This window comes from Bombina bombina, chromosome 2 (genome assembly GCF_027579735.1).
Source record: "Bombina bombina isolate aBomBom1 chromosome 2, aBomBom1.pri, whole genome shotgun sequence".
NCBI lineage: Eukaryota > Metazoa > Chordata > Amphibia > Anura > Bombinatoridae > Bombina > Bombina bombina.
The window spans coordinates 1,245,980,193-1,245,999,442 of record NC_069500.1 but is presented as its reverse complement, the minus strand read 5'-3'; the positions used below and the strand labels follow the sequence as shown (position 1 = coordinate 1,245,999,442).

General features: G+C 42.0%; 1 protein-coding gene across 1 annotated transcript in view; it reads right to left on the bottom strand.

Moving 5' to 3' along the window:
* Positions 1 to 19,250, bottom strand: part of PDS5A (PDS5 cohesin associated factor A) — a 1,179,407-nt gene that overhangs the window by 685,343 nt on the left and 474,814 nt on the right. Inside the window, exon 13 of the mRNA XM_053700274.1 lies at positions 9,706 to 9,754. Within this exon, the coding sequence (XP_053556249.1) occupies positions 9,706 to 9,754 (49 nt within the window). The remainder of the gene's footprint in view (positions 1 to 9,705; positions 9,755 to 19,250) is intronic.

Sequence of the window (19,250 nt, the reverse complement as noted above, 5' to 3'; positions counted from 1 at the left end):
TCTTCCCCAACAGGAAATGGCAAAGAGCCCAGCAAAGCTGGTCACATGATCCCTCCTAGGCTCCGCCTTCCCCAGTCATTCGACCGACGTAAAGGAGGAATATTTGCATAGGAGAAATCATATGATACCGTGGTGACTGTAGTTAGAGAAAATAAATCATCAGACCTGATTAAAAAACCAGGGCGGGCCGTGGACCGGACACACCGTTGGAGAAAGTAATTTATCAGGTAAACATAAATTCTGTTTTCTCCAACATAGGTGTGTCCGGTCCACGGCGTCATCCTTACTTGTGGGAACCAATACCAAAGCTTTAGGACACGGATGATGGGAGGGAGCAAATCAGGTCACCTAGATGGAAGGCACCACGGCTTGCAAAACCTTTCTCCCAAAAATAGCCTCAGAAGAAGCAAAAGTATCAAATTTGTAAAATTTAGTAAAAGTGTGCAGTGAAGACCAAGTCGCTGCCTTACATATCTGATCAACAGAAGCCTCGTTCTTGAAGGCCCATGTGGAAGCCACGGCCCTAGTGGAATGAGCTGTGATTCTTTCAGGAGGCTGCCGTCCGGCAGTCTCATAAGCCAATCTGATGATGCTTTTAAGCCAAAAAGAGAGAGAGGTAGAAGTTGCTTTTTGACCTCTCCTTTTACCAGAATAAACAACAAACAAGGAAGATGTTTGTCTGAAATCCTTTGTAGCCTCTAAATAGAATTTTAGAGCACGAACTACATCCAAATTGTGCAACAAACGTTCCTTCTTTGAAACTGGATTCGGACACAAAGAAGGCACGACTATCTCCTGGTTAATATTTTTGTTAGAAACAACTTTCGGAAGAAAACCAGGTTTAGTACGCAAAACCACCTTATCTGCATGGAACACCAGATAAGAAGGAGAACACTGCAGAGCAGATAACTCTGAAACTCTTCTAGCAGAAGAAATTGCAACCAAAAACAAAACTTTCCAAGATAATAACTTGATATCAACGGAATGTAGGGGTTCAAACGGAACCCCCTGAAGAACTAAATTAAGACTCCAAGGAGGAGTCAAAGGTTTGTAAACAGGCTTGATTCTAACCAGAGCCTGAACAAAAGCTTGAACATCTGGCACAGCCGCCAGCTTTTTGTGAAGTAAAACAGATAAAGCAGAAATCTGTCCCTTCAAAGAACTTGCAGATAATCCTTTCTCCAAACCTTCTTGAAGAAAGGATAGAATCTTAGGAATTTTTATCTTGTTCCATGGGAATCCTTTAGATTCACACCAACAGATATATTTTTTCCATATTTTATGGTAGATTTTTCTAGTTACAGGCTTTCTGGCCTGAACAAGAGTATCAATGACAGAATCTGAGAACCCTCGCTTTGATAAAATCAAGCGTTCAATCTCCAAGCAGTCAGTTGGAGTGAGGCCAGATTCGGATGTTCGAACGGACCTTGAACAAGAAGGTCCTGTCTCAAAGGTAGCTTCCATGGTGGAGCCGATGACATATTCACCAGATCTGCATACCAAGTCCTGCGTGGCCACGCAGGAGCTATCAAGCTATCAAGATCACCGATACCCTCTCCTGTTTGATCCTGGCTATTAGCCTGGGAATGAGAGGAAACGGTGGGAACACATAAGCTAGGTTGAAGCTCCAAGGTGCTACTAGTGCATCCACTAGAGTCGCCTTGGGATCCCTGGATCTGGACCCGTAGCAAGGAACCTTGAAGTTCTGACGAGACGCCATCAGATCCATGTCTGGAATGCCCCACAATTGAATTATTTGGGCAAAGATTTCCGGATGGAGTTCCCACTCCCCCGGATGAAATGTCTGACGACTCAGAAAATCCGCTTCCCAATTTTCCACTCCTGGGATGTGGATTGCAGACAAGTGGCAGGAGTGAGTCTCCGCCCATTGAATTATTTTGGTCACTTCTTCCATCGCCAGGGAACTCCTTGTTCCCCCCTGATGGTTGATATACGCAACAGTCGTCATGTTGTCTGATTGAAACCGTATGAATTTGGCCTTCGCTAGCTGAGGCCAAGCCTTGAGAGCATTGAATATCGCTCTCAGTTCCAGAATATTTATCGGGAGAAGAAATTCTTCCCGAGACCAAAGACCCTGAGCTTTCAGGGGTTCCCAGACCGCGCCCCAGCCCACCAGACTGGCGTCGGTCGTGACAATGACCCACTCTGGTCTGCGGAAGCTCATCCCTTGTGACAGGTTGTCCAGGGTCAGCCACCAACGGAGTGAATCTCTGGTCCTCTGATCTACTTGTATCGTCGGAGACAAGTCTGTATAATCCCCATTACACTGACTGAGCATGCACAGTTGTAATGGTCTTAGATGAATTCGCGCAAAAGGAACTATGTCCATTGCCGCAACCATCAAACCTATTACTTCCATGCACTGCGCTATGGAAGGAAGAAGAACAGAATGAAGTACTTGACAAGAGCTTAGAAGTTTTGATTTTCTGGCCTCTGTCAGAAAAATCCTCATTTCTAAGGAGTCTATTATTGTTCCCAAGAAGGGAACTCTTGTTGACGGAGATAGAGAACTTTTTTCTACGTTCACTTTCCACCCGTGAGATCTGAGAAAGGCCAGGACAATGTCCGTATGAGCCTTTGCTTGTGGTAGAGACGACGCTTGAATCAGTATGTCGTCCAAGTAAGGTACTACTGCAATGCCCCTTGGTCTTAGCACCGCTAGAAGGGACCCTAGTACCTTTGTGAAAATTCTTGGAGCAGTGGCTAATCCGAATGGAAGTGCCACAAACTGGTAATGCTTGTCCAGAAAGGCGAACCTTAGGAACCGATGATGATCCTTGTGGATAGGAATATGTAGATACGCATCCTTTAAATCCCCCGTGGTCATGAATTGACCTTCCTGGATGGTAGGAAGAATTGTCCGAATGGTTTCCATTTTGAACGATGGAACCTTGAGAAATTTGTTTAGGATCTTGAGATCTAAGATTGGTCTGAATGTTCCCTCTTTTTTGGGAACTATGAACAGATTGGAGTAGAATCCCATCCCTTGTTCTCCTAATGGAACCGGATGAATCACTCCCATTTTTAACAGGTCTTCTACACAATGTAAGAATGCCTGTCTTTTTATGTGGTCTGAAGACAATTGAGACCTGTGGAACCTCCCCCTTGGGGGTAGCTCCTTGAATTCCAGAAGATAACCTTGGGAGACTATTTCTAGCGCCCAAGGATCCAGAACATCTCTTGCCCAAGCCTGAGCGAAGAGAGAAAGTCTGCCCCACACCAGATCCGGTCCCGGATCGGGGGCCAACATCTCATGCTGTCTTGGTAGCAGTGGCAGGTTTCTTGGCCTGCTTACCTTTGTTCCAGCCTTGCATTGGCCTCCAGGCTGGCTTGGTTTGAGAAGTATTACCCTCTTGCTTAGAGGATGTAGAACCTGAGGCTGGTCCGTTTCTGCGAAAGGGACGAAAATTTGGTTTATTTTTAGCCTTAAAAGACCTATCCTGAGGAAGGGCGTGGCCCTTACCCCCAGTGATATCTGAAATAATCTCTTTCAAGTCAGGGCCAAACAGCGTTTTCCCCTTGAAAGGTATGTTAAGCAATTTGTTCTTGGAAGACGCATCCGCTGACCAAGATTTTAGCCAAAGCGCTCTGCGCGCCACAATAGCAAACCCTGAATTTTTCGCCGCTAATCTAGCTAATTGCAAAGTGGCGTCTAAAGTAAAAGAGTTAGCCAATTTAAGAGCGTGAACTCTGTCCATAATCTCCTCATAAGAAGAATCTTTATCGAGCGACTTTTCTAGTTCATCGAACCAGAAACACGCTGCTGTAGTGACAGGAACAATGCATGAAATTGGTTGTAGAAGGTAACCTTGCTGAACAAACATCTTTTAAAGCAAACCCTCTAATTTTTTATCCATAGGATCTTTGAAAGCACAACTATCTTCTATAGGGATAGTAGTGCGTTTGTTTAGAGTAGAAACCGCCCCCTCGACCTTGGGGACTGTCTGCCATAAGTCCTTTCTGGGGTCGACCATAGGAAACAATTTCTTAAATATAGGGGGAGGGACAAAAGGTATGCCGGGCCTTTCCCATTCTTTGTTTACAATGTCCGCCACCCGCTTGGGTATAGGAAAAGCTTCGGGGGGCCCCGGGACCTCTAGGAACTTGTCCATCTTACATAATTTCTCTGAAATGACCAAATTGTCACAATCATCCAGAGTAGACAACACCTCCTTAAGCAGAGCGCGGAGATGTTCCAATTTAAATTTGAATGTAATCACATCAGGTTCAGCTTGTAGAGAAATTTTCCCTGAATCTGAAATTTCTCCCTCAGACAAAACCTCCCTGGCCCCCTCAGACTGGTGTAGGGGCATGTCAGAACCATTATCATCAGCGTCCTCATGCTTTTCAGTATTTTCTAAAACAGAGCAGTCGCGCTTTCGCTGATAAGTGGGCATTTTGGCTAAAATGTTTTTGATAGAATTATCCATTACAGCCGTTAATTGTTGCATAGTAAGGAGTATTGGCGCACTAGATGTACTAGGGGCCTCCTGTGTGGGCAAGACTGGCGTAGACGAAGGAGGGGATGATGCAGTACCATGCTTACTCCCCTCACTTGAGGAATCATCTTGGGCATCATTTTCTCTAAATTGTTTGTCACATACATCACATCTATTTAAATGAGAAGGAACCTTGGCTTCCTCACATACAGAACATAGTCTATCTGATAGTTCAGACATGTTAAACAGGCATAAACTTGATAACAAAGAACAAAAAACGTTTTAAAATAAAACCGTTACTGTCACTTTAAATTTTAAACTGAACACACTTTATTACTGAATATGTGAAAAAGTATGAAGGAATTGTTCAAAATTCACCAAAATTTCACCACAGTGTCTTAAAGCCTTAAAAGTATTGCACACCAAATTTGAAAGCTTTAACTCTTAAAATAACGGAACCGGAGCCGTTTTTATATTTAACCCCTATACAGTCCGTGGTATCTGCTTTGCTGAGACCCAACCAAGCCCAGAGGGGAATACGATACCAAATGACGCCTTCAGTAAGCTTTTTCTATGTATCTGAGCTCCTCACACATGCATCTGCATGCCTTGCTTCCCAAAAACAACTGCGCATTAGTGGCGCGAAAATGAGGCTCTGCCTATGATTAGAGAAGGCCCCCAGTGAAAAAGGTGTCCAATACAGTGCCTGCCGTTTCTTTAACATAAGTCCCAAGAATAAAATAACTCCTCAAAGCTATAAACTATTAAAAATGCTTATAAATCAATCGTTTTAGCCCAGAAAAATGTCTACCAGTCTTTAAAGCCCTTGTGAAGCCCTTTATTCTTATTTAATAAAAATGGCTTACCGGATCCCATGGGGAAAATGACAGCTTCCAGCATTACCAAGTCATGTTAGAAATGTGTCATACCTCAAGCAGCAAAAGTCTGCTCACTGTTTCCCCCAACTGAAGTTAATTCCTCTCAACAGTCCTGTGTGGAAACAGCCATCGATTTTAGTAACGGTTGCTAAAATCATTTTCCTCTTACAAACAGAAATCTTCATCTCTTTTCTGTTTCAGAGTAAATAGTACATACCAGCACTATTTTAAAATAACAAACTCTTGATTGAAGATAAAAACTACATTTAAACACCAAAAAACTCTAAGCCATCTCCGTGGAGATGTTGCCTGTGCAACGGCAAAGAGAATGACTGGGGAAGGCGGAGCCTAGGAGGGATCATGTGACCAGCTTTGCTGGGCTCTTTGCCATTTCCTGTTGGGGAAGAGAATATCCCACAAGTAAGGATGACGCCGTGGACCGGACACACCTATGTTGGAGAAATATCTGCATTAACAAGTTTGTCATGACAATTAATACAAACAACAGCCGGAGGAATAGCTACCAAAAGTTTACAGCAGATACACTTAGCTTTGGTAGGTCCAGCACTAGACAGCGATTTTCCTGAAGTATCTTCTGACTCAGATGCAACGTGAGACATCTTGAAATATGTAAGAGAAAAAACAACATATAAAGCAAAATTGATCAAATTCCTTAAATGACAGTTTCAGGAATGGGAAAAAATGCCAAAGAACAAGCTTCTAGCAACCAGAAGCAAAGAAAAATGAGACTTAAATAATGTGGAGACAAAAGCGACGCCCATATTTTTGGGGCAAAAAATGACGCCACTTCCGGAACGCCGACATTTTTGGCGCAAAATAACGTCAAAAAATGACGCAACTTCCGGCGACACGTATGACGCCGGAAATGGAAAAGATTTTTTGCGCCAAAAAAGTCCACGCCAAGAATGACGCAATAAAATGAAGCATTTTCAGCCCCCGCGAGCCTAACAGCCCACAGGGAAAAAAAGAGTCAAATTTTTGAAGGTAAGAAAAAAAGATTAATTCAAATGCATTATCCCAAATATGAAACTGACTGTCTGAAAATAAGGAATGTTGAACATTCTGAGTCAAGGCAAATAAATGTTTGAATACATATATTTAGAACTTTATAAACAAAGTGCCCAACCATAGCTTAGAGTGTCACAAAAAATAAGATTTACTTCCCCCAGGACACTCATCTACATATTTGTAGAAAGCCAAACCAGTACTGAAACGAGAATCAGTAGAGGTAATGGTATATAAATAAGAGTATATCGTCGATCTGAAAAGGGAGGTAAGAGATGAATCTCTACGACCGATAACAGAGAACCTATGAAATAGACCCCGTAGAAGGAGATCACTGCATTCAAATAGGCAATACTCTCCTCACATCCCTCTAAAAATTCACTGCACGCTGAGAGGAAAACCGGGCTCCAACTTGCTGCGGAGCGCATATCAACGTAGAATCTAGCACAAACTTACTTCACCACCTCCATAGGAGGCAAAGTTTGTAAAACTGAATTGTGGGTGTGGTGAGGGGTGTATTTATAGGCATTTTGAGGTTTGGGAAACTTTGCCCCTCCTGGTAGGAATGTATATCCCATACGTCACTAGCTCATGGACTCTTGCTAATTACATGAAAGAAATGACAGCCTTCCAGCATTACACAGTCTTGTTAGAAAAATGGCTAGTCATACCTTGAGCAGAAAAGTCTGCAAACTGTTCCCCCCAACTGAAGTTCTCTCAGCTCAACAGTCCTGCGTGGGAACAGCAATTGATTTTAGTTACTGCTGCTAAAATCATACTCCTCTTTTAAACAGAACTCTTCATCTCTTTCTGTTTCAGAGTAAATAGTACATACCAGCACTATTTTAAAATAAACTCTTGATAGAAGAATAAAAAACTACAACTAAACACCACATACTCTTCACCATCTCCGTGGAGATGCTACTTGTTCAGAGCGGCAAAGAGAATGACTGGGGGGGCGGAGCCTGGGAGGGGCTATATGGACAGCTTTTGCTGTGCTCTTTGCCATTTCCTGTTGGGGAAGAGAATATTCCCACAAGTTATGGATGACGCTGTGGACCGGACACACCAATGTTGGAGAAAAAGCTGCACCAGTTCTGCAAAACAGTGTAAAAAAGCAGTAAACTTAACGAAATTTTTACAGTAGCATTATAAAGGCTTAGTAACTTTGCACAGCTATGCAAATAAACAATTAACCCTTAAATGGCAAAAACGAATTGAAAAAACATTAACCCCAGTAAAAAAAGACTTTCAGCACCATGCCACAGCTCTGCTGTGGCTCCTACCTGCCCTTCAGAACGATTTGTGGGGGAAAAAACTTCTTTTAACAACCCTCAAACACAGCAGAAACGACAGGAGAAGCAGTGATATGTCTCAGGGGAAAGGAAACTGCGCAACTGAGGCGCGAAAATAGGCCCCTCCCACCTCAATGTTTTGAGGCCTACCAGAGAAACACCAGAGTGTCTCTTAATTAAACATGTGAGTTACAAAACTCAAAACCAGGCCACAATGACCCCTTTAGTCCCTTCAAAAAACGTTATAAATGCATAAAAAAATTAAAAAAAATTCCTTACAGTGTCACCAGTAACTAATGAGCCCTTGCAAGCAAGCTGAAATTCCTGTTAAAGGATCTGAATACAGCTTACCCTTCCCTCATGGGAATATTGTCAGCCTTTTCTAGCGCCAAACCAGTACTGAAACGAGAATCAGTAGAGGAAATGGTAAATATAAGAGTATATCGTCGATCTGAAAAGGGAGGTAAGAGATGAATCTCTACGACCGATAACAGAGAACCTTATGAAATAGACCCCGTAGAAGGAGATCACTGCATTCAATAGGCAATACTCTCCTCACATCCCTCTGACATTCACTGCACGCTGAGAGGAAAACCGGGCTCCAACTTGCTGCGGAGCGCATATCAACGTAGAATCTAGCACAAACTTACTTCACCACCTCCATCGGAGGCAAAGTTTGTAAAACTGATTTGTGGGTGTGGTGAGGGGTGTATTTATAGGCATTTTAAGGTTTGGGAAACTTTGCCCCTCCTGGTAGGAATGTATATCCCATACGTCACTAGCTCATGGACTCTTGTTAATTACATGAAAGAAAAGACTATTTATCAGTAAGGTGGGAGGGGTTTTATAGAGCTCTTAGGGTTTGAAAAATCTTTGCCTCCACCTAGTGGCCAGGAATACTAATTCCCAGGAGAAATGGATCACGGACTATAAAAATACATAATTCAATAAAATGGAGCAAGACTTCAGTCAGATAAGCATGTCAAGTTTTAAATATAGCTGAATGTCCCTATTTAACCTCTGAAATTGCATCTTTATAGCTATCAGATTTAGCCTAGCAGCACATTTCGTAGTGCTTAACACTTATTAAACAACAAATTCAAGGATTTAGAAAGAAGAAATAAAGAATTACAATAAATGAGTAAAGGTAAACTTGTATTCTTTTTAAACGTTTGTAATGCAAAGATATGCCAATAATAAAACATTAAAACCAATGTGCCCATCTGCTATTGGACTATATAAATGTGAATACGCAATAGCTTTTCTGTTGAATGCAGCAAATCACAGGTTAGATTTAAAAAAGGATTATTTTTAGTTAATTTCAAGAACAATTTTGACTTGACTTTTCCTTTTAAAATATGCAAAGTAGTATTGAAAAAAATCCAATGAAGCATCATCTAATACATGTAAGCCAATTGTTCTTAAAGTTGGAAGTGGGTTCCCTCCAATCAGAGCTGAAGTTTGCTTTTGTTAAGCTGGCATTTTTATTGGCCTTTTATTTAACCAATTTTTAAATTATGTATACTGTTTACATCTAAGCACTGTCATGAAAAAAAACCTGCAGGACTAACTCAGCTATGGATGAATTTCTAAATGGCTAACTAGGGAAACAATTTTTTTTTTTTTTACTATTTTTGTAATGTTAGCCTTTTTTATTTTCTGTAATATTAGATTAATGTAATGATATTTTTTTATTTTAATTGTAATGTAGTATTTTTTAAATGTAATTAAGGGGTTAATATAGGGGGTGTTATGTTAGGGGGCTTAGTCATTAAATTAGTTTTTGCGTTATGGTGTTGGCAGTTAAGGAGTTAATAGATAAATTAGGTTCAATGTGTTGTGGGGGGATGGCAGATTAGGGGTTAATAGATGTATTAGGTAGTCTGCGATGTGGTTGACTAACATTCCTTTGAGGATGCGTGAGCAACTGGCGACACTGACGGACAGGTTACAAACGAGATTATAGCATGGATGTAGTTATGGCCAGACAGAAAAAACAATCATTTGAAAATACATTGCAAACCACAAACATCTCATAATACTCACTTGCTATGGTCATTAACTTTCCAAACATGGCTGAGCTGTTCGCTTCTGACTGACGATTGAAAAATAAAATGGAAAAAATGTGTAAATGTTTATAAATAGGTAATTCATGACATTTAACATATTTGTTGCAAATAAAATTATCAATGTAGAAAGCTAAAAGACTATATAGAAGAAAAAACAATTTAAGCTTACCTGATAAATGTATGTATTTCATAGTGAAGAAAGTCCACAAGCCTTAAAGGGACACTGTACCCAAATTTTTTCTTTCGTGATTCAGATAGAGCATGACATTTTAAGCAACTTTCTAATTTTCTCCTATTATCAAATTTTCTTTATTCTCTTGGTATCTTTATTTGAAATGCAAGAAAGTAAGTTTAGATGCCGGCCCATTTTTGGTGATCAACCTGGGTTGTTCTTGCTGATTTGTGGATAAACTCATCCACCAATAAAAAAGTGCTGTCCAGAGTTCTGAATAAAAAAAAAAAGCTTAGATGTCTTCTTTATAAATAAAGATAGCAAGAGAACGAAGAAAAATTGATAATAGGAATAAATTAGAAATTGGCTTAAAATTGCATGCTCTATCTGAATCATGAAAGAAAAAATTTGGGTTCAGTGTCCCTTTAACAGTTGGGATTAAACTCACTTCACCAGGAGGAAGGCAAAAACTACCCAAACACATCAAAAACTTTAATTCCTACCATTTACATATTTCCCTCAGTCTTCCATATAGTCAAGTGAGGAAAAGAAACAGAAATGCAGGAAGAAAAAAAACAAAATTTATGCTTACCTGATAAATATATTTCTCTTGTGGTGTATCCAGTCCACGGATTCATCCATTACTTGTGGGATATTCTCCTTCCCAACAGGAAGCTGCAAGAGGACACCCACAGCAGAGCTGTCTATATAGCTCCTCCCCTAACTGCCATCCCCAGTCATTCGACTGAAGACAAGCAAGAAAAAAGGAGAAACTATAGGGTGCAGTGGTGACTGTAGTTAAAAATACAAAACACCTGCCTAAAAATGACAGGGCGGGCCGTGGACTGGATACACCACAAGAGAAATAAAGTTTTCTCTTGTAAAGGTGTATCCAGTCCACGGGTTCATCCATTACTTGTGGGATACCAATACCAAAGCTTTAGGACACGGATAAAGGGAGGGACAAGGCAGGCCCTTAAACGGAAGGCACCACTGCCTGGTAAGACCTTTCTCCCAAAAATAGCCCCCGAAGAAGCAAAAGTATCGAATTTGTAGAATATAGAAAAGGTATGAAGTGAAGACCAAGTCGCCGCCTTACAAATCTGTTCAACAGAGGCCTCATTTTTAAAAGCCCATGTGGAAGCTACTGCTCTAGTGGAATGAGCTGTAATTCTTTCAGGAGGCTGCTGGCCAGCAGTCTCATAAGCTAAGTGTATTATAATTCTTAGCCAAAAAGATAGAGAATAGAGAAGTTGCCGAAGCCTTTTGGCCTCTCCTCTGTCCAGAGTAGACGACAAACAAAGCAGATGTTTGACGAAAATCCTTCTTAGCTTATAAATAAAACTTTAAAGCACGAACCACATCAAGATTGTGTAAAAGATGTTCCTTCTTTGAGGAAGGATTAGGACATAATGAAGGAACAACAATCTCCTGTTTGATGTTCTTATTAGATACTACCTTAGGAAGAAACCCAGGTTTGGTACGCAAAACTACCTTATCTGCATGGAAAATCAGATAAGGGGAATCACACTGTAAAGCAGATAACTCCGAAACTCTTCGAGCCAAGGAGATAGCTACTAGAAACAGAACTTTCCAAGATAAAAGTTTAATATCTATGGAATGCAGAGTTTCAAACGGAACCCCTTTAAGAACTAAATTTAAACTCCATGGCGGAGCAACAGGTGTAAACACAGGCTTAATTCTAACAAAACGCCTGAAAGTCTGGAACCTCAGCCAGACGTTTGTGCAAAAGAATAGACAGAGCAGAAATCTGTCCCTTTAACCCCTTAACGACCAACGACGTTTGGGGTACGTCCTGCAAAAAAATGCAGTTAATGACCAAGGACGTACCCCGTACGTCGTTGGTCTTTGAAAGCAGTGGAAGCGATCCTGATCACTTCCAACTGCTTTCATGTTATAGCAGTGATGCCTCGATATTGAGGCATCCTGCTATAACATTTTTTAGCCGTCCGATGCAGAGAGAGCCACCCTGTGGCCCTCTCTGCATCGGCCATCAATGGCTATGTTCGTTGGTGGGTGGGAGCTGATCCAGGGAGGCGGGTGGGTGGCCATCGGTGGGAAGGGGGGCGGGATCGAGTGCGAGGGTGCGCGCGGGGAGTGGGAACCCTACACTATGGAACAACAAGTTAGGTGGTACTTGGTGGGAGAGAGGGTGGGAACATTATACATTTTAAGGATCTGGGAGGGTGGGAGGGTGGGAGGTTGGGGGTTGAGGGGGGCAGCTACACTACAGAAAATAGTAGTTTTAAAATAATAAAATAAAACATTTGATAAAAAGCATTTGATTTCAAACTGGGTACTGGCAGACAGCTGCCAGTACCCAATATGGCGCATAATAAGGCAGAGAGGGGGGTTAGAGAGCTGTTTGGGGGGGATCAGGGAGGTTGGGGGCTAAGGGGGGATCCTACAGAGCAGAATTATTATTATTTTTTTTTTTTTTTAAATCCCCAAAAAACTCTTATTTTAGTACTGGCAGACTTACTGCCAGTACTTAAGATGGCGGGGACAATTGTGGGGTGGGGGAGGGAAGAGAGCTGTTTGGGAGGGATCAGGGGGTGTGATGTGTCATGTGGTAGGTTGATACCTACACTAAAGCTAAAATTAACCCTACAAGCTCCCTACAAGCTCCCTAATTAACCCCTTCAATGCTGGGCATTATACACGTGTGGTGCGCAGTGGCATTTAGCGGCCTTCTAATTACCAAAAAGCAAAGCCAAAGCCATATATGTCTGCTATTTCTGAACAAAGGGGATCCCAGAGAAGCTTTTACAACAATTTATGCCATAATTGCACAAGCTGTTTGTAAATAATTTAAGTGAGAAACCTAAAATTGTGAAAAATGTAACGCTTTTTTTTATTTGTTCGCATTTGGCGGTGAAATGGTGGCATGAAATATACCAAAATGGACCTAGATCAATACTTTGGGTTGTCTACTACATTATACTAAAGCTAAAATTAACCCTACAAGCTCCCTAATTAACCCCTTCAATGCTGGGCATAATACACGTGTGGTGCACAGTGGCATTTAGCGGCCTTCTAAATACCAAAAAGCAATGCCAAAGCCATATATTTATGCTATTTCTGACAAAGGGGATCCCAGAGAAGCATTTACAACCATTTATGCCATAATTGCACAAGTTGTTTGTAAATAATTTCAGTGAGAAACCTAAAGTTTGTGAAACAATTTGTGAAAAAGTGAACAATTTTTTTTATTTGATCGCATTTGGTAGTGAGATGGTTGCATGAAATATACTAAAATGGGTCTAGATCAATACTTTGGGATGTCTTCTAAAAAAAAATATATACATGTCAAGGGATATTCAGGTATTCCTGAAAGATATCAGTGTCCCAATGTAACTAGCGCTAATTTTGAAAAAAAGTGGTTTGGAAATAGCAAAGTGCTACTTGTATTTATTTCCCTATAACTTGCAAAAAAAAACAAAGAACATGTAAACATTGGGTATTTCTAAACTCAGGACAAAATTTAGAAACTATTTAGCATGGGTGTTTTTTGGTGGTTGTAGATGTGTAACAGATTTTGGGGGTCAAAGTTAGAAAAAGTGTGTTTTTTTCCATTTTTTCCTAATATTTTATAATTTTTTTATAGTAAATTATAAGATATGATGAAAATAATGGTATCTTTAGAAAGTCCATTTAATGGCGAGAAAAACGGTATATAATATGTGTGGGTACAGTAAATGAGTAAGAGGAAAATTACAGCTAAACACAAACACTGCAGAAATGTAAAAATAGCCTTGGTCCCAAACGGACAGAAAATGGAAAAGTGCTGTGGTCCTTAAGGGGTTAAGGAACTAGCAGACAATCTTTCTCCAATCCCTCCTGGAGAAAATATAATATTCTAGGAATCCTGACTTTACTCCATGAGTAACCCTTGTATTCACACCAATGAAGATATTTACACCATATCTTATGATAGATTTTCCTGGTGACAGGCTTTCGAGCCTGAATTAAGGTATCAATGACTGACTCGGAAAAACCACGCTTTGATAGAATCAAGCGTTCAATCTCCAAGCAGTCAGACGCAGAGAAATTAGATTTGGATGTTTGAAAGGACCTTGAAGTAGAAGGTCCTGTCTCAGCGGCAGAGTCCATGGTGGAAAGGATGACATGTCCACCAGATCTGCATACCAAGTCCTGCGTGGCCACGCAGAAGCTATCAAAATTACCGAAGTTCTCTCCTGCTTGATCTTGGCAATCAGACGAGGGAGCAGAGGAAACGGTGGAAACACATAAGCCAGGCTGAAGGACCAGGGCGCTGCTAGAGCATCTATCAGCGCTGCCATTGGGATCCCTGGACCTGGACCCGTAACAAGGAAGCTTGGCATTCTGACGAGACGCCATGAGATCCAGTTCTGGTTTGCCCCATAGATGAATCAACTGGGCAAATACCTCCGGATGGAGTTCCCACTCCCCCGGATGAAAAGTCTGCCGACTTAAAAAATCTGCCTCCCAGTTCTATACTTCTGGGATATGGATAGCTGAGAGATGGCAAGAGTGAACCTCTGCCCATAGAATTATCTTTGAAACCTCCAACATCGCCAGGGGGCTCTTTGTACCCCCCTGATGGTTGATATAGGCTACAGTCGTGATGTTGTCCGACTGAAATCTGATCAACCTGACCGTAGGTAGCTGAGGCCAAGCCTGAAGAGCATTGAATATCGCTCTTAGTTCCAGAATGTTTATCAGAAGGAGGACTTCCTCCTGAGTCCACGAACCCTGAGCCTTCAGGGAGTTCCATACTGCGCCCCAGCCCAGAAGGCTGGCATCTGTCGTCACTATAGTCCATTCTGGCCTGCGGAAGCTCATTCCCCTGGACAGATTGACTCGAGATAGCCACCAGAGAAGAGAATCTCTGGTCTCTTGATCCAGATTTAGCAGAGGGGACAAATCTGTGTAATCCCCATTCCACTGATTGAGTATGCAACGTTGCAGTGGTCTGAGATGTAGGCGGGCAAACGGAACTATGTCCATTGCCGCTACCATTAAGACGAAAACTTCCATACACTGAGCCACTGACCGCTGAGAAGTGGAATAAAGAGCACGGTAGGAAGTTAGAAGCTTTGACAACCTGACTTCTGTCAGAAAAATCTTCTACTGAATATATCAGAGTTCCTAAGAAGGAAACTCTTGTGAGAGGGGAGAGAGAACTCTTTTCTTCATTCACCTTCCACCCGTGAGACCTCAGAAAGTCCAGAACAATGTCCGTATGGGACTTGGTGATTTGAAAAGTTGACGCCTGTATCAGAATGTCGTCTAGGTAAGGGGCCACCGCTATGCCCCATGGCCTTAGAACCGCCAGTAGGGACCCTAGAACCTTCGTAAAGATTCTTGGTGCCGTGGCTAACCAGAAGGGAAGAGCCACAAACTGGTAATGCCTGTCTAGGAAGGCAAACCTGAGAAACCGATGATGATCTCTGTGTATCGGAATGTGGAGATAAGCATCCTTTAAGTCCACGGTAGTCATATATTGACCATCCTGGATCAAAAGTAGGACAGTTGGAATAGTCTCCATCTTGAAGGATGGGACCCTGAGAAATTTGTTTAGGATCTTGAGATCGAAGATTGGTCTGAAAGTTCCCTCTTTTTTGGGAACTATAAACAGACTTGAATAGAATCCTTGCCACTGTTCCTCCCTTGGAACTGGGTGGATCACTCCCATGACCAGAAGGTCTTGAACACAACGTAAGAATGCCTCTCTTTATCTGGTTTGCAGATAATTGTGAGAGATGAAATCTCCCTTTTGGAGATGAGGCTTTGCAATCCAGAAGATATCCCTGGGAAACAAACTCCAGAGCCCAGGGATCCTGGACGTCTCTTGCCCAAGCCTGGGCGAAGAGAGAAAGTCTGCCCCAACTAGATCCGGTCCCGGATCGGGGGCTACTCCTTAATGCTGTCTTAGAGGCAGCAGCAGGTTTTATGGCCTGCTTTCCCTTGGTCCAAGCCTGGTTAGGTCTCCAGACTGGCTTGGACTGGGCAGAATTTCCTTCTTGTTTTGCAGTAGAGGAAGTTGAAGCTGCACCACTCTTGAAGTTCCGAAAGGATGAAAATTAGTATGTTTGGTCCTTAATTTGTTGGACCTATCCTGGGGAAGGGCGTGGCCTTTCCCTCCAGTAATATCAGAAATGATCTCCTTCAGTCCAGACCCGAATAGGGTCTGCCCCTTGAAGGGAATGTTGAAAAGCTTAGACTTTGAAGTAACGTCAGCTGACCAGGATTTAAGCCATAGCGCCCAACGCGCCTGAATGGCAAAACCTGAATTCTTAGCCGTTAGCTTAGTTAAATGAAACACGGCGTCAGAAATAAATGAATTGACTAACTTAAGAGCTTTAAGCCTGTCTAGGATATCATCCAACGGGGTCTCCATCTGAAGAGCCTCTTCAAGAGACTCTAACCAGAAAGCCGCTGCAGCAGTGACTGGGGCAATGCATGCAAGAGGCTGGAGAATAAAACCTTGTTGTATAAAGATTTTCTTAAGGAAACCCTCTAATTTTTTATCCATTGGATCTAGGAAAGCGCAACTGTCCTCGACGGGGATAGTTGTACGCTTAGCTAGGGTAGATACTGCTCCCTCCACCTTAGGGACCGTCTGCCATGAATCCCGTGTAGCGGCATCTATGGGAAACATCCTTTTAAACGCAGGAGGGGGAGAGAACGGTACACCAGGTCTATCCCATTCCTTCGTAATAATTTCTGAAAACCTCTTAGGGATTGGAAAAACATCAGTGTAAACAGACACTGCAAAATATTTGTCCATTTTACACAATTTCTCTGGGACTACAATGGTGTCACAGTCGTCCAGAGTTGCTAAAACCTACTTGAGCAACAAGCGAAGGGGTTCAAGCTTAAATTTAAATGCTGTCATTTCAGAGTCAGACTGGAGTAATGCCTTCCCTGAATCAGAAATGTCACCCACAGATAGAAGCTCTCCTGCTTGGGCTTCTGTACATTGTGAGGGTATATCAGACATAGCTACTAAAGCGTCAGAAAGCTCTATATTTGTTCTAGCCCCAGAGCTGTCTCGCTTTCCTTTTAACCCTGGCAGTTTGGACAATAGCTCTGTGAGGGTATGATTCGTAACTGCCGCCATTTTTTGTAAGCTAAACGCATTGGACGCGCCAGATGTACTTGGCGTCACTTGCGCAGGAGATATAGGTTCTGACACATTGGAAGAGCTAGGTGGTTTAACCTCCCTTTTGTCAGTCTGAGAAACCTCTGGTGATAAATCCTTAAAACCCCTAATATGGTCTTTATAACTTATAGAAAGGTCAGTGCATTTGGCACACATTCTAAGAGGGGGTTCCACAATGGCTTCTAAACATAATGAACAAGGAGTTTCCTCTATGTCAGACATGTTTAACAGACTAGTAATGAGACCAGCAAGCTTGGAAAACACTTTAATAAATGTGAAAAAGCAATTAAATAAAAACGGTACTGTGCCTTTAAGAGAAAAAAAACTACCACATAAACGGCAAAACAGTGATAAAAAGTAGTAAACTCTACGAAATTTTTACAGTGTATATAAGAGACTAAAGCAGCATTGCACCCACTTGCAAATGGATAATTAACCCCTTAGGCCGCAAAACAGATTAGAAAAACGGAAAAAACGTTAAAAAAACAGTCAAACACACTGCCACAGCTCTGCTGTGGCCCTACCTGCCCTTAAACACGATTTTTTGCAGGATAAACACCCTCTATAGTTGTCCTAGATGACAGAGGACTCCTTTAGGGAAGCGGTATGTCTCAGTCTGAAGATTAACTGCGCATAAAATGCGCGAAAATAGGGCCCTCCCACCATGCACTGAAAGTCAGGGGGCCTTTTTTAGGAGTGATCTAACAAGCCATGTGGAAAACTAGGCCCCAAAATAAAGATTTATGACCCTCAGAGAAAAAACGTTTTTACTCTAAAACATACAAACGTTTTTACACTAAGTAATAAGAGTATTAACATGAATATTACCCTTTTTTGCAAGCATGATCCCAGTTGCTGTTAAATCACTGTATCAGGCTTACCTCAAATATACCAGGCACTGTCAGCATTTTCTAGACCTTATCTCTCTAGAAAAAAATATACTGAACATACCTCAAAGCAGGCAATCTGCAGACCGTCCCCCCAACTGAAGTTTTCTTTCCATACTCTTCAGTTATGTGTGAGAACAACAATGGACCTTAGTTACAAACCGCTAAGATCATCAAACCTCCAGGCAGAATTCTTCTTCCAATTTCTGCCTGAGAGTAAAAACAGTACAACGCCGGTACCGTTTAAAAATAAACTTTTGATTGAAGGTAAAAAACTACACTAATTCACCACATCTCTCTTGATACTTCCTTTCCCTTCGAGAGCTGCAAGAGAATGACTGGGGGTGGCAGTTAGGGGAGGAGCTATATAGACAGCTCTGCTGTGGGTGTCCTCTTGCAGCTTCCTGTTGGGAAGGAGAATATCCCACAAGTAATGGATGAACCCGTGGACTTGATACACCTTTACAAGAGAAAACAGAATTTATGTTTACCTGATAAATTACTTTCTCCAACGGTGTGTCCGGTCCACGGCGTCATCCTTACTTGTGGGATATTCTCCTCCCCAACAGGAAATGGCAAAGAGCCCAGCAAAGCTGGTCACATGATCCCTCCTAGGCTCCGCCTACCCCAGTCATTCGACCGACGTTAAGGAGGAATATTTGCATAGGAGAAACCATATGGTACCGTGGTGACTGTAGTTAAAGAAAATAAATTATCAGACCTGATTAAAAAAACCAGGGCGGGCCGTGGACCGGACACACCGTTGGAGAAAGTAATTTATCAGGTAAACATAAATTCTGTTTTCTCCAACATAGGTGTGTCCGGTCCACGGCGTCATCCTTACTTGTGGGAACCAATACCAAAGCTTTAGGACACGGATGAAGGGAGGGAGCAAATCAGGTCACCTAAATGGAAGGCACCACGGCTTGCAAAACCTTTCTCCCAAAAATAGCCTCAGAAGAAGCAAAAGTATCAAACTTGTAAAATTTGGTAAAAGTGTGCAGTGAAGACCAAGTCGCTGCCCTACATATCTGATCAACAGAAGCCTCGTTCTTGAAGGCCCATGTGGAAGCCACAGCCCTAGTGGAATGAGCTGTGATTCTTTCGGGAGGCTGCCGTCCGGCAGTCTCATAAGCCAATCTGATGATGCTTTTAATCCAAAAAGAGAGAGAGGTAGAAGTTGCTTTTTGACCTCTCCTTTTACCGGAATAAACAACAAACAAGGAAGATGTTTGTCTAAAATCCTTTGTAGCATCTAAATAGAATTTTAGAGCGCGAACAACATCCAAATT